This window comes from Podarcis filfolensis, assembly GCF_964270895.1.
Source record: "Podarcis filfolensis genome assembly, chromosome: 13".
In the NCBI taxonomy this organism is placed as follows: domain Eukaryota; kingdom Metazoa; phylum Chordata; class Lepidosauria; order Squamata; family Lacertidae; genus Podarcis; species Podarcis filfolensis.
The window spans coordinates 10,508,340-10,521,608 of NC_139615.1; the positions used below are offsets into that span (position 1 = coordinate 10,508,340).

Below are 13,269 nucleotides of genomic sequence, written 5' to 3' on the forward strand. Positions count from 1 at the left end.
GTAATTAAACTGGATTAAGTTTGCAAGGCGCGCTTGCATAGGGCACATGCCCTTTGGAGTTCCGGAGCGATGGACAGGAAATGCCGGGGCCTGAATCCCCGCGGCGGAAAGGTGGAACCGAGATCCGCCAGGGGTAGCCAACGTGGTGCCCTCCAGATGGTTTGGACCACACTTCCCATCATCCCTGGCGGTAGGCCATGCTGGCTGGGGCTGATGGGAGTTGCAGTTTAACGAAACCTCTGGCTGGCGCCGCATTGGCTCCCTTTGCAATCGCTCTCCCGGTGATTCCCCGAGGGCTGGGCGAAATACAAAACACGCGCACGCATGCAGGGATGGGGAGCCTGCGCAGCCCTCTTGGCATTGCTGAACTACAACTCCCGTCATCCCTGATCATTGGCCATGGGAGCTGAGGCTGATGGGAATTGGGGTTTATTCACAGATCCAAGAGATGGTCCGCTCAATGCATTGCTGCCTGCAGAGCCGACTTGAGCGCCTTCTACCGCACAGGGCCCGGAGGCACGTGTGGCAGGAACCGGCTTGCGGGCACCTAGCTCAGAGAAGCGTACCCCCGATGTGTCCTACCCCGGACTTGCGCGTAACGAGATACGAAAGAAATGCCCAGACTTAAGCCGCCTAGGAAGAAACGTGGCTGTTTCATGGATGACATCAGGATCTGAACTCGGCTCCACTCAAGATCCTCTCCTGTTGGAAACATTTCTCATCTTTGTTCTAAATGCGGGGGCTGATCTAATTTGTCATTTTTGGGTACCGCACGCACAATTTCTCATCCACTTTCCAAAGCTCAGCGGCCGGCCGGTTAGCTCAGTTGGTTAGAGCGTGGTGCTAATAACGCCAAGGTCGCGGGTTCGATCCCCGTACGGGCCAAGGAACGTTTTTGGGAGAGGCCATTAGCTCTCTCGGAGCATCTTTGAATGCAGAAGTTCGCAGGTTCACTTTCCAGACTGGGCTGGAACAGTGGAGGGTCTCTGCCCGCTACTCTGTCTTTGCAAGGAAATGGATTCTGTTTTGCTTCAGACAGCGATCCACGCTGGCACCGTATGACCAACCCAGCTGCTGCTTTGCTAAATAAATGGCGAAAATGGTCTTAGCCCAGCTGCTTTAAACAAATCCCTTGGCATCAGTTATCTTAAGTTCTTCCCTGAATGCTTGGTTCCCAAACTTTAAAGGGAGTGGCAGGTTTGGTCATAATTTAGTTTTTCTCCTGGATAAAGTTTTAAATGGAAAATGCTAAGGTTTCTGTGCATTCCTACCTTTTGCAGTACAGAACTAGCTGCTTTTAGGTAGTGTATGTAGTAAACGTCTGTTCTGAGAACATCGAAAAAAATAACTTGGAATCTACGGTTGGCCATTGTATGCTTGGAAATAGAATCGGCTAGGCATGGTAACTGGGATTCATCTTGATGAAAGAGGATATTGGGAGACATTTAATGAATAGGCAAATTAGTCAGACACATTCTCAGAAATGGTTATTTGCAACCACATATGATGAGGGCTGAAGAGCCAAATAATTTTGATTAGTTCAGGATGATGACAGTGGGTTGCATCTATTACAATTGCTGCCATCCTCTGAGCAGGGAGTAAAAATCACGTGTGGATTAAAAAAACACTGCTTTGGGTGTAGCCTTCGCAGCCGCCTCCTCATTTTTGAAGCTGCCCCTGTGTGCATCTGTATTTCAATAAAGGCTTCTCTTTTCACTTGGAGCCTGCATCTTTTGCCTTTGGGTTTTTGTGAGGGTATCCTCCAGTCTAGGAATCCTATTTTAAATTTCTCCAACGCTAGCATTCAGGGCTTGCTTCTCCCAAACAATGCAGGTGGCTTGATCCGGTTGGGCTAAGAGTTCCTTGGGGGGAAAGGGTTTGCTTTGAATGTAAAATTTCCCAGGTTCAATTCCCGTAATATCCAGGCAGGGATGGGAGAGACCTTGCTCGAAAACCCTGGAGAGTTGCTGATACTGAGATAGATGGACCAAGAATCCAGCCTCCTATGTTCCAGAAGTGGAACTCAATGTTTCTTTTTGGCTTCCACCCATGGGGTGTGTCAAAAGATGAACAATTAACGGTTCAAAAAAACCCTCACGAGGTGTGCTCCCAAGTAAAATACTTTTATTGAGCCTTTCCCCTGATTTGCTTGAGGGGAGGGAGGTTAGGCAACATGTCAAAGCGAGTGTTATCCCCACCCGTTCCAGAGATTTCCCCCATCTCTTCTCTTGTGCATGAAGTCTGCTTTGTTGGGGAAAGAAGATTGGTTGCGTAAGACCTCTCAATAAAATACAACCTGAATTTGCTGGGGTGTGACTGAATCCCACCCCAAAATAATGTGTGGCTGGAAGTGCCCCGAGTCAGTGATATGGTTTGTTTCCTCCCAGCTCAGCAACAGCAGAGTTCAAGGCATTTGGGCAATTCACAATAGAACTTGCTTGTCCGCAGGAAGCCATCGTTGTATTCTCACAAGCTGGGCCACTGTCCAACTCTGCTCTCATGCACCACATGACCAGAGTAGCAGGGTCCTGGGTTAAGAAACTAGAATCTTAACCAGCACTTATACATAGGAAAAATGGTAGCAGCAGCACAGGAGCTCCTGATAGGCACCTGTCAATCTAGCATGCCATTGTGGCCATTCTTTGGGAGTTTCTGCAGGCTGGTGACACCAAGCAGTTAAGCTTTGATAATATTAGCAGTACACTATCAACTCCCTGACTGCTTTATGTAACCCACTGTGACTAAGCAGTATATAAATTGCTAAAATAATAAATATGCCATTTTTTAGTTATAGCCACAGCAACCAAACAAAACTATTTACACATCTCTGCTGCTATGAATTGGAAAACAAAGAATGTTATTCATCTCCTTTCTCACCCTAAACACAGCTGTGTTTTCACAGCCACAGGTGCCTAAAGGAGATTTCTTCCCCAATTTCTAGGCAATTTTAAGCACCCAAAAGACAGGCAAGCAAGGGTTCAAGGGACAACCCTCGCCCCAAGCCTGACGGCTGTCGAGAATACTTGCCAGAAGTTTTGATCTGCTATGGGACACCTGTGCCCAGTGAACCATGCAGTGCTTGAATGTCTGCAGATAAAGCTTTGCTAAGCCGTCATCTCAATTCATGGTATCGTGTTACTTGCTGCATTCCGAGTTGCACAGCGGAGGTCCCTTATGACTGTAAACACACAGTTCCAAATAACTGGTGGTGATGGTAGCAGTGGGAGGGAGTTCTCCAATTTCATAGTAATTATTTGGAGAGAAAAAAAACAATTATGGATCTGAAAGGCTCCAGTATTTACTGATCCTGTAATTGCGACCTATATATTATACGGATGTGTGTAGAAGGCCTGCAATGGTTCTGTAGCCCAACAAAGACCGCTTGGGAGAGACAATTCGAAGTTGAACTGAAAGGTCAGCAATAAGCTGAAAAGGTATTTTTTCGCCAGGGATGGCTTGTATTTCTAAAACAGTAGATCTGGGAAGAAGTTAAGCAGAATGGATATTGCATAAGGCTCTTGTTGACCTCTGCCTTGTCTCACTTCCACAGGCCGACATGGTTCCCATGCACACCTGACTTAGGAAACGAAGTGCAGTGCAGATACCTCCCTCCTCAATCTCAAAATAATGGGAAACAGAAAAGCCAGTGAGATGTGATGATCTCACCTAGTTAAAGGTGTGGGCTCTTGCAAGTTTGTTCTGGGCTAGGGCTTTGTGGATTTGCTGTCAAAGGGTTGTTAAGCTCACATGGTGGTTTGGAAAAGTCCGGTCCATACCAAGGGAAAAGCAAACTACCAAGTTAGGGCTCATCTCCAAGCCGCAAGTTCTCAGCCTCCAGTGTTCTCTCCTCTTCCGCCAGCAAGACCGTACAGAAAGGGAAGAGAAATTTCCTGCAATTGGTTGAGTTCTCAGCCTCCCCTAAAAACTCATCCAGATGTTCCTTTTGCCCATCCTTTGGAACCTGCATCCTCCCTGGAGCCACCAAACATATAACTTTCTCACGCCGAAATTGCCGCTCAGTTTTTCGCTCCATTTTTATTTGGAATTAGAAAAGTCCACAGTCACCATCATGTGACCTACAGAGTTTGCATATTTCCTTAAACATTAAGTTCCTTCCCCCCCCCTTTTACACTCTTTTGTTTTTTTCTTTTCTTTTAAGGCCAATAGTGTTCTCTGCCATTTTTATTTTCGTTAAATTCTCTTTATTTCTCCCCAGAAACCCTGCCTTCAAAAAAGAAAAAAAACAAAAACTTGGTTACGTTGCTCCACTATAGCTTTTCTCTTATTTTTTTGCCTTGTCATGTTGACACAGCAAAAAAAGAGAGGGGACGGGGGTTAGTTGGGTTGGTGGAGCCACTAAGCTCACTCGCATCTCCACCACACACACACACACACACACACACACACACACAATCACTCAGGCAGACACACACAGTCCAGAAGTCACAGTTTAAAAATCTGGAGAAATTGGATGTGGACTAGAAACTGAATGAGAGAGAGAGAGAGAAAGAAGAGAAGAGAAGAGAAGAAAAAGAGCTTGGCTCTTAAACTTTCTCTTTTGTTCAATGTTGCATATTTTTCCCCTAATGTTTCAAAGCAAGTGCATCTTGAGGAAGACACGAGGGAGGGGAAAGAGGAAAAAGCACGAGAGAGAAAAGGAGGTTGAAAATGGAGAGAGAAGAAAAGGAGCAAGTCATAACAGACCCAACACCAGCTTTTGCCAACCTCGGCTGGCACTCCTTTCCCCCGATGTACTGGCCAGCAGCTCCCACCTGGGTCAGAGCTGCTGTCCAGAACACCTGGAGGGAGCCAGGTTGGCAAGGCTAGTCTACACTGTGCCATGGGATGAGAAAGACTGGGTGGGGAAAGTGGGGGTGGGAGAGGAGACAGAAGATTGCCGAGTGCCAAAGTTTCTAAGTGCTCCCTGCTTCTGAAGAGTTCCTTCTGGTCACAGGAGCCGGAAGTCTCCTTCCAGAGGTCCACACGTTCATGCACAGATTCCCACAAACCTGTCTCTATGGTGCAGCTCAAATCTTAATGGTTTGTCGCCCGGGAGAGGGGCTATTTGCAAGCTTGGAGGAGAAGCAATTAACAGGCAGGCTGGTTGGCTAGGAGGAAGGCCGATGCGATCAAGTTAGGGATGGCAGTACGAGAGTTCTGCCTGTTCTTTGAGTCCCCCTAAAACATTCGGCCCTTCCCCTTGGTTCAGGTGTGTGTGGACAGTACAAGAATCCTACACCTGGGAGGACAGAGTGGGAGACAGGGAAGAAAGGGGGTCCTTGCCTCCTCCTTTTTCAGCCGGGAGGGGGAAGTAGGGGTGTTACAGCCAAATTTGGCCAGGAGAGACTAATGCCCTGAAATTTGGCATGGAGAGAGAGGGAGAGGGAGAGAGAGAGAGAGAGAGAGAGAGAGAGAGAGAGAAACGAGTTAGTCACATGAGGCTCGTTTCCACTTGTGTGCTTACAACCTGGCCTGCTTTGGCTCGACGAGGAGGAGGAACAGGAGGGTGGCGGGGAGGTGGAAAGAGGGCTGGCTATGGCTTTTGATTGGTTAATGGATTGCACAGAGTCACGGAAAGAGAGAGTGCAGGCGGAGGAGGAGGAAGAATCTGCCACATCCCGACAGCAAGAGGAGTTGATGGCGCGAGAAAGCCGCCACGATGCCCAAGGAAGGCGGGAGCCGTGCTTGGCTGGCAGTGCGTCGTCACCGCCTCCCGCCGCCTCAGAACTTCTTGGGGCCCCAGACGGACGTCTGCTTGGGGACCACGCCGGTGCCGAAGACGGGAAACTCTTCGGCGCTGCTCACATCTGGGGCCTGAAAGGGGAGAGGGGGAGGATGTATTTCCTGTTCTAAATGAGTAGCGCGTGCCGCAATGACCCTCTGCCTTTTGAGCAAGCTGGTTCTGCTTTTAAAAGGAACCCAAGGCACTAGGCCTCATGGGTCTTGAGGTTTTCTTAGCCCCTTCTTCCCATGCACTGCTTAATATTGGCCAAAGCGGGCAGCTTCTAAGGGCAGACTCTGCAGTGATGACGGACCCAAGCCATACCTTGTTCCCAGACGCGTTCCAGGGGGCATCGCGCACCACAAAGCCCTTGGCCGGGCCCCGGGGCTCCTCTTCCAAGCGGGACGGAGGCTTCATATACGCAGCCATGGCTTCAGTCTCCACCACGTCCATCATCTGTAAGGAGAAGCCTCCTGTTAAAATTGGAGGGTGCTAGCGGAGTCTCGTGGTCAACTCGAGGGCCTCTTGGGACGCAAGACAGATTTTAAAAACTGGAATAAGAAGCAGTAGCTGCCCTCACCCCCTCAAACCACCAACCAAACCCACACGCTACTTGTGCCAATTTTGCACAAGCAAGGCAAAGCCTCAGGCACTTCAAAGCACCGCACAGGGCTCTCTTTTTTGCAAGTCCTGCTGGGACTTCAAAGCGCCCAGTCACCTGACATTGTTTTATTTATCATTATTTTCCTTGAATTTTTATTAAAGCTTGAAAGAACAAAGAAAGAACAGAATAGAAACATCAAGCATTTCATAAACAGAAAAATTAAAAGAAAATAAAGAAAAGGAAAAAGGAAAAAAACTTCCGATTCTCCGTCTATCAGCTTTAAAAACTTGCATAAAATTCTTACTTCCTAGTAACATTCAACTCTCCATACTTTCCATAAACCAACCTTCAGCTCCGCCCCCCAAAGTCTTCATACCCTGATACCACAAGTTCACTTGCGCAGAAAGCCCGTAAGAGGTTTCCAATCATTAATAAAAGTCAACAGCGATTATTTTCTGATTAAGCAACACCAACTATGCCAACCACCTGACATCATCGTGACATCAAGGTGACCTGACAGGTGGGCAGACCTGGCCACCAGTCCAATTTGGCCCACGCACCCGTGATATGGCAAGAATCTTGCCTCTGCTGTCTCTCGGGCGTGTATATATAGCTAGAAGGAAGCTCCCCCATCCATCAAACTGCTTGAGCACCCCTCCCAGGCATCTCTCCCCTCCTCACATATTCCTCTTCCAAGTTGAGCATGTGGTCTATAGCGTCGTCCACGTTTTCCGGCAGCCCTGTGACCGTGACTCTGTCAGGGTCACTGGAACCCGGTTGAGGGAAGCGGATGTCGACCTGCCAGGGCGAGAAGAACGAGGTCACAAGATTGCACAGTCCAAAGGGCATCGACTGGATGAGCGAGAGCCTGGCCGTCAGGAATTTGCTTGCCCACCATTGTTGGTGGGGCAGACTGCAGAAGGATCTGGCAGCTTCCGCCCCTCAAACACAGAACAGCCACTGGCAACCCCCGCCCCTTACCCGAAACTCCTCCATAAGCTTGCGGATGGCTTTGCCCCTCCCGCCAATGATACGGGCGTGAACCCGGTGATCCAAGCGGACATCTTCGCTGACCATCTCCTCGAGGTCGGCCACAATTTTCAAGATGGTGTCCCGGGCCCCCTCGGCGTTCTTCTCGTAGCCGGTGATCGTGATGAGGTCCTGGACCCGGGTGGGGGAAGGAGAAAGACCGAGATAAAAAGACGGCGGGACTTATAGAGAAGCCTCATTCCCTCGCCACTACAGATTGAGGGGGACGGGAGGGAACCCCACAAATGGGCATCACTTTGACCAAATAGGTTTTATGCAAAGTTAGGAACATGGAAATCTGATTCTAGGTGAGGCTATTATTCATTTATCAAACTTCTTTGCCGCTTGTTACTTCCGAAGGTCTCCAAGCAACTTACATTTGAAAAGAGAAAGATAAAAATATATTATATAGTGGTACCTCAGTTTTCCAGCATCTCGGAAGCCAAACATTTCATTTTTTGAATGCCGAAAACCCAGAAGTAATTGCTTCCGTTTTCAAATGCGCCTCAGAAATCGAATGGCTTCCACTGCGTGTTTTTCAATTTTCTCCATAGACTTTGTCGACCGCCCTTGGTGCCTCAGTTGTCGAACGTTTCGGAAGTCGAACAGTCTTCCGGAACGGATTACGTTCAAAAACTGAGGTACCACTGTACCATAAAGGTTAAAGGACATACAAAGCATTAAGCTTATCAAAATCTTCCTTTTAAATGAATTGTGGAAGGAGGGCTTATTGTGTCGCCCTTGTTTTCATTTTTATTATCTATTTGTGGTTTCCATATTGTGATTGTAGGTTGTGAACTGCCCCGAGATCTAGGGGTATAGGGCGGTAAATAAATTTAATAAATAGAAATAAAATAATAAAAAACCAGAACAAATTGCAACTGTACTTATAAGCAAGCATAGACAAGTTTTATGTATGTCTGTGCCTTTTTACTGTGGTGGTGCATTATGGAGTCACTCTCTGGGACCCATAATCCCCCCTGGGTAGAGGGGGCCAGCGACACACAGCAAAAGAAAGGAGGGAGACTCACCTGATTCTCATCCCCCTTATCCGGGAACTGGATGGTGACGTCATGGTCCTTCCGGATCTGGGAAATGACCGCCCCTTTTTTGCCAATGATCTTTGGGTGGTATTTGGGTTCCACGCTCACCGTCAGCTTGAAGCCACGCAACGCCTGGGGAGGAGAGGGAGAGGGAAGCTGGGAGTTACTGGTTGGCCTCAGGAATCCATCCCTCGGTATTCTGGCGGGTGGAAGTGGTACAGCTAGGAAGCCGGTGGGTTGGGCGTGTTTATGTCTCGAGGCGCTGGGCTCTGGCAGTTACCCGGTCTTCCTGCTCTGCCTGCAGCTCCCTGACCCTCTCCAGGAGGCCAGCCCTGGCCCGCTCCACATTGGGGACCAAGCCTGTGATCTTGATGACGTCCGACTGCTGCTCAGGCTGGGGCACCGAGATGTTCACCTGAGGAAAGGGAGAAGCGTCGCTGTCTTTAAAAGAAAGGCGGTGAAGGCTGCAAACCTGTCAGGGCAGGGGACCTACGGCCTAGCGTCACTTCCTGCCTTTCCTTCAGATAAATTTATAACCCAGCCCAAACAAGAACACTTAAAACTGTGTATACAGAACATTTAAATCAATTGCCAATATGCAAATATAACGTTCCCTGCTCTGGGACAAACGGTGCATCTCAAAGGCTCCCATTAAGCTTTCAAAGTGTTCAAGTTAGATGTGACGTTCCCAGGATCCTTTGCAAAGGCCTGTTTTCAGGGTGCTCCATGGAGTCCTTTCGTACAAACTACTTTCTGCTGCTGCCACCGGAGGAAGCAGCAAGCCTCTCCCTTCACATTTTTTCTCAAGTACAATTACACCAAACATGAGTGAATTATATAAAAATATATGCATGTCTTGGAATCCACCCGGACTAAAACAGGCAGCTAAACACACCTATAATTAAGGAGCATAATCTTCAGAACAAAAAGCCTTTACAAACACACAGTTCTAGTTTCCTGATCTTGCTTAACTGCCCATTAAGTATTATTCTTTTAAATATCATTTAAATTGCATAGAAAATGCAGCAAGATGGAAGACAAAATACAACAACAACAACATCATAAGAACACCACCATGAACAGCTTGGTTTTTGTTTTTTTTAAGAAGTCCATGTCCCAAAGGTCTGTCTGGACAGCAGTTTTGAAAAGGTGCCCTAATGGAGGGCAGAGGGGTGAAGTGTGCCCCAAGGCAGGGTCTGCCACGCTAAAGGCTCAGTCCTGGTTCAAGTCTGGCCAAACCTCAGGGGTACAGTGAGGGGCGTCTCAAAAAAAGAGGCACCTAGGTTTAACTTTCTAGTGTTGGGTAACATGGTAAATTACAGATGATTAATGAGTCAACTAATTAATTTTTTTAAAAAATCACCCACCAGTCTTAAATCACCCACCAGTCCTCTTTAAACAAAAGTGCTCAGCAAACTATGTACCTTGGAAAAGCCGCTTGCTATGAATTGGGCCCAACCAAAATTTTCCGCAAAAGGGCTTTCTACATACAGTCATACCTTGGGTTAAAGTCGCTTCAGGTTGAGCATTTTCGGGTTGCGCTCCGCGGCGACCGGAAATTAACGGAACGCATTACTTCTGGGTTTCGCTGCTTGTGCATGCACAGATGCTTAAAATGATGTCACGGCATGCCCAGAAGTGGCGAGTTGCGACCCATGCACGCGCAGATGTGGGTTGCGTTCTGCTCTGGATGCGAACAGGGCTCCGGAACGGATCCCCTTTCGCATCCAGATGTACCACTGTACGACATTTGTTTGCAGTGCCCCCTTGTGGGCAGTGCCCTCTCTGAAAGCAACAGGACAGCATTGCTGGCGACAGACACAAACACACATTCTGCAGTGCGCTTGTGTCTTCATCCCTTCCCCTCCTGTTCTCATACTTCCTTAGCTGTGGCAAGGGTTAACGTAGATGTGCTGTTATCGTGGGAACCTGGTCCGTCACAAGGAAGCCCAGGGCTGCCACGTGGAAGGCAGAGCAAGCTTGTTTTCTCCTGCTCCAGAGGGTAGGACTTCAAGTTACAAGGAAGGAGATTCCGACTCAACATCAGGAAGAGCTTTCTGACAGTAAGAGCTGTCTGACAGCGGAACAGACTCCCTCGGGAGCTGGTGGACCCTCCTTCCTTGGAGGTTTTTAAGCAGCGGTTGGGTGGCCACCTGCCATGGATTGCTTTAGTTGAGATTCCTGCTTTGCAGGGGGTTGGACTGGATGACCTTGGGGTCCCATCCCACTCTACAGTTCTGTGAGTCTATGATTTGGCCACCTAGTCAATCTGGTTGCAGACCACTGAAGCTTCCTATACCATCGACAGCGAACCCAGAACACACGAACAACATTTAAAGGAAAAGGTACGCCCAGTGTTTTTTTTCTTTTAAAAAAAATGTTTAGGGGTACTCTCATTTTAACTCAAGGAAATCACCATTTTATTGTTCAAATTGGCAAAAATAAATATACAGTCATACCTCGGGTTACAGACGCTTCAGGTTGTGCGTTTTTGGGTTACGGACGTGCCGAAACCCACAGGTAAAGGAACAGGTTACGTCTGGGTTTTGGCGCTTGTGCATGTGCAGAAGCACCAAATCGCAACCCGCGCATACGCAGACATGGTGCTGCATGTTGGGGATGCTGTGGGTTGTGAATGTGCCTCCCACATGGATCACGTTCGCAACCCGAGCATCCACTGTACAGTAAATGGACAAAAGTACAGTGGTGCCTCGCAAGACGAAATTAATTCGTTCCGCAAGTTTTTTCTTCTTGCGAGTTTTTCGTCTTGCGAAGCACGGTTTCCCATAGGAATGCATTGAAAATCAATTAATGCGTTCCTATGGAGACCGCCTTCAGACCAGGTCCGGGGACAGTCTGTCCCCGGACCTCTTCTGAAGGCTGGCGGGGGGAGAAGGACTTTTCTCCCCACCGCCAGCTTTCAGAACAGCCTTCTGAAGGCTGGCGGTGGGAAGAAAAGCCCTTCTCCCGCCGCCAGCCTTCAGAAGAGTTCCCGCAGGGCTGCCTAGGCTGCGGATAGCAGCCTGCTGCCCAGCGCGAGGGGCGCTCTGAAGCAGAGCGCCCCTCGCGCAGGGCAGACATCTGCAGCTTGGGGAGCCCTGCAGGACTTCCCCGCAGGGCTCTCTAAGCTATCCGCAGCTTGGAGAGCCCTGCGGGGAACTCCTGCAGGGCTCCCCAAGCTGCGGATGTCTGCCCGGCGTGAGGGGCGCTCTGAAGCAGAGCGCCCCTCGCGCGGGGCAGCAGGCTGCTATCCGCAGCCTAGGCAGCCCTGCGGGAACTCTTCTGAAGGCTGGCGGGGGAGAAGGGCTTTTCTTCCCACCGCCAGCCTTCAGAACAGCCTTCTGAATGTTGGCGGTGGGGAGGAAAACCTTCCTCCCACCGCAAGCCTTCAGGACAGGTCCGGGAACAGAGGAGAAGGCGTGCTGCGCTTCCCCGCTGTCCCCGGAGATTTCCCTATGGGCTTTCGTCTTGCGAAGCAAGCCCATAGGGAAATTCGTCTTGCGAAGCCGCTAAAAATTGGAAAACCCTTTCGTCTTGCGGGTTTTTCGTTTAGCGAGGCATTCGTCTTGCGGGGCACCACTGTACAAGATTCACAAAATGAATCTGCATCCCCCCCCAGAAAAAAAGCACTGAGTCTGCCAAAGGCAATGCTGAGGCCGCAAGCAGGGCTGGAAGGAGGACCACGTGTTCCTACCTCGTACTCCTCCATCATCTTGCGAATGCCAGCCCCCTTCTGCCCAATGATGTAGCGATGGAGATCAAAGGGGACCTCCACATCCACCGTGATGGGAACCAGAGCCTGGAAGGATAAGAAGAGTAAGGATTTCTGCAGTGAGATTCAGAGTTGTTTTGGTGCTCCATGTCTATAGAGGCTCCTTTTTATTTTGTTTATTGAATTTATATACCGCCCTATACCCAGAGGTCTCAGGGAAGTTCACAGAAGTGAAAAACCAACTGAGCAAGGCTGGAGAAATACAGGCAGGCTCACAACCCTGGATCAGGCCTCATCTCTATGGCACTTTTGCACCTACCCTACCCATGTATTTGTCAGGAGCTTGGCCTACACTCGAGGAGGACCCCGGCAGAGACACATGCCCAACTGGAATGTTCTCTCCCTCCTGGTCAATCGTTCAGGAGCTTCAAAAGCTTTCTTCAGCCTGAACATTACAGCGACTGATGCCAACAGACATCGGCACACTTAGGGATCCACAGAGTTTGTGCATTTCGCGAGACAGACCTCAGCAACACAGCATTTTGGCTAATCTACTTTATTTACATATAAACACACACGGAGCACTGCAACATAGCTCCCTCTCTCTCTAGCATCAGACAGCAAAGAGAAAAAGAACAAAGGACAATAGTCCCACTTCACGGAACACAGTAACACAAACATCCTGTCTCCATCACTTCCCACTCCGTGGAGTCAAAACATAGCGTCATGTGACAACAATCCCATGACTGCAATCATGGAGCAGGAATTCTAACAGCATTAGGTAGGGAACACACCTTGTGATCTCGCTCCCTAAGAACTGTGGAAGGTGGGAACCAAAATGGCAAAAAGCACAAGGGATCATGCCATCCCCGGATGCTGGGAATCGCACCCAGCTTGCAATCTTCCCAGAGGCAACAGGTCGGCCGCTTTGAGAACAGGAGGCTGGACTAAGTGGGATGTGGGCCTGACCCCAACAAGGCTCTGCTTACATTCTTACGGTGCTGAAGGTACCACAACCGAGCAAGGAAGCCCAAATCGAAACACTCCCTATGGGCAGGTTGCCCTGACTGGGCATCCAAAGAACAATAAGGTCCCCAATATTTTGCCTCTTTCCTCCACCCCCTCCCCAATGATGTATATGCAACTAGAACTGTATACT

The 13,269-nt window shown here is 49.1% G+C and overlaps 1 protein-coding gene across 2 annotated transcripts in view; it reads right to left on the minus strand.

Moving 5' to 3' along the window:
• Positions 1–4,009: 4,009 nt before the first annotated feature.
• LOC310747064 (vigilin-like) overlaps positions 4,010–13,269 on the minus strand; it is a 62,185-nt gene continuing 52,925 nt past the window's right edge. For both annotated transcript variants that reach the window (XM_083581354.1, XM_083581355.1), the window contains exons 22-28: positions 12,093–12,197; positions 8,679–8,813; positions 8,387–8,530; positions 7,308–7,487; positions 7,008–7,124; positions 6,047–6,178; positions 4,010–5,814 (exon numbers count right to left, since the gene is read on the minus strand). In XM_083581354.1, the coding sequence (XP_083437480.1) occupies positions 5,722–5,814; positions 6,047–6,178; positions 7,008–7,124; positions 7,308–7,487; positions 8,387–8,530; positions 8,679–8,813; positions 12,093–12,197 (906 nt within the window). In that variant the 3' untranslated portion in view covers positions 4,010–5,721. The remainder of the gene's footprint in view (positions 5,815–6,046; positions 6,179–7,007; positions 7,125–7,307; positions 7,488–8,386; positions 8,531–8,678; positions 8,814–12,092; positions 12,198–13,269) is intronic.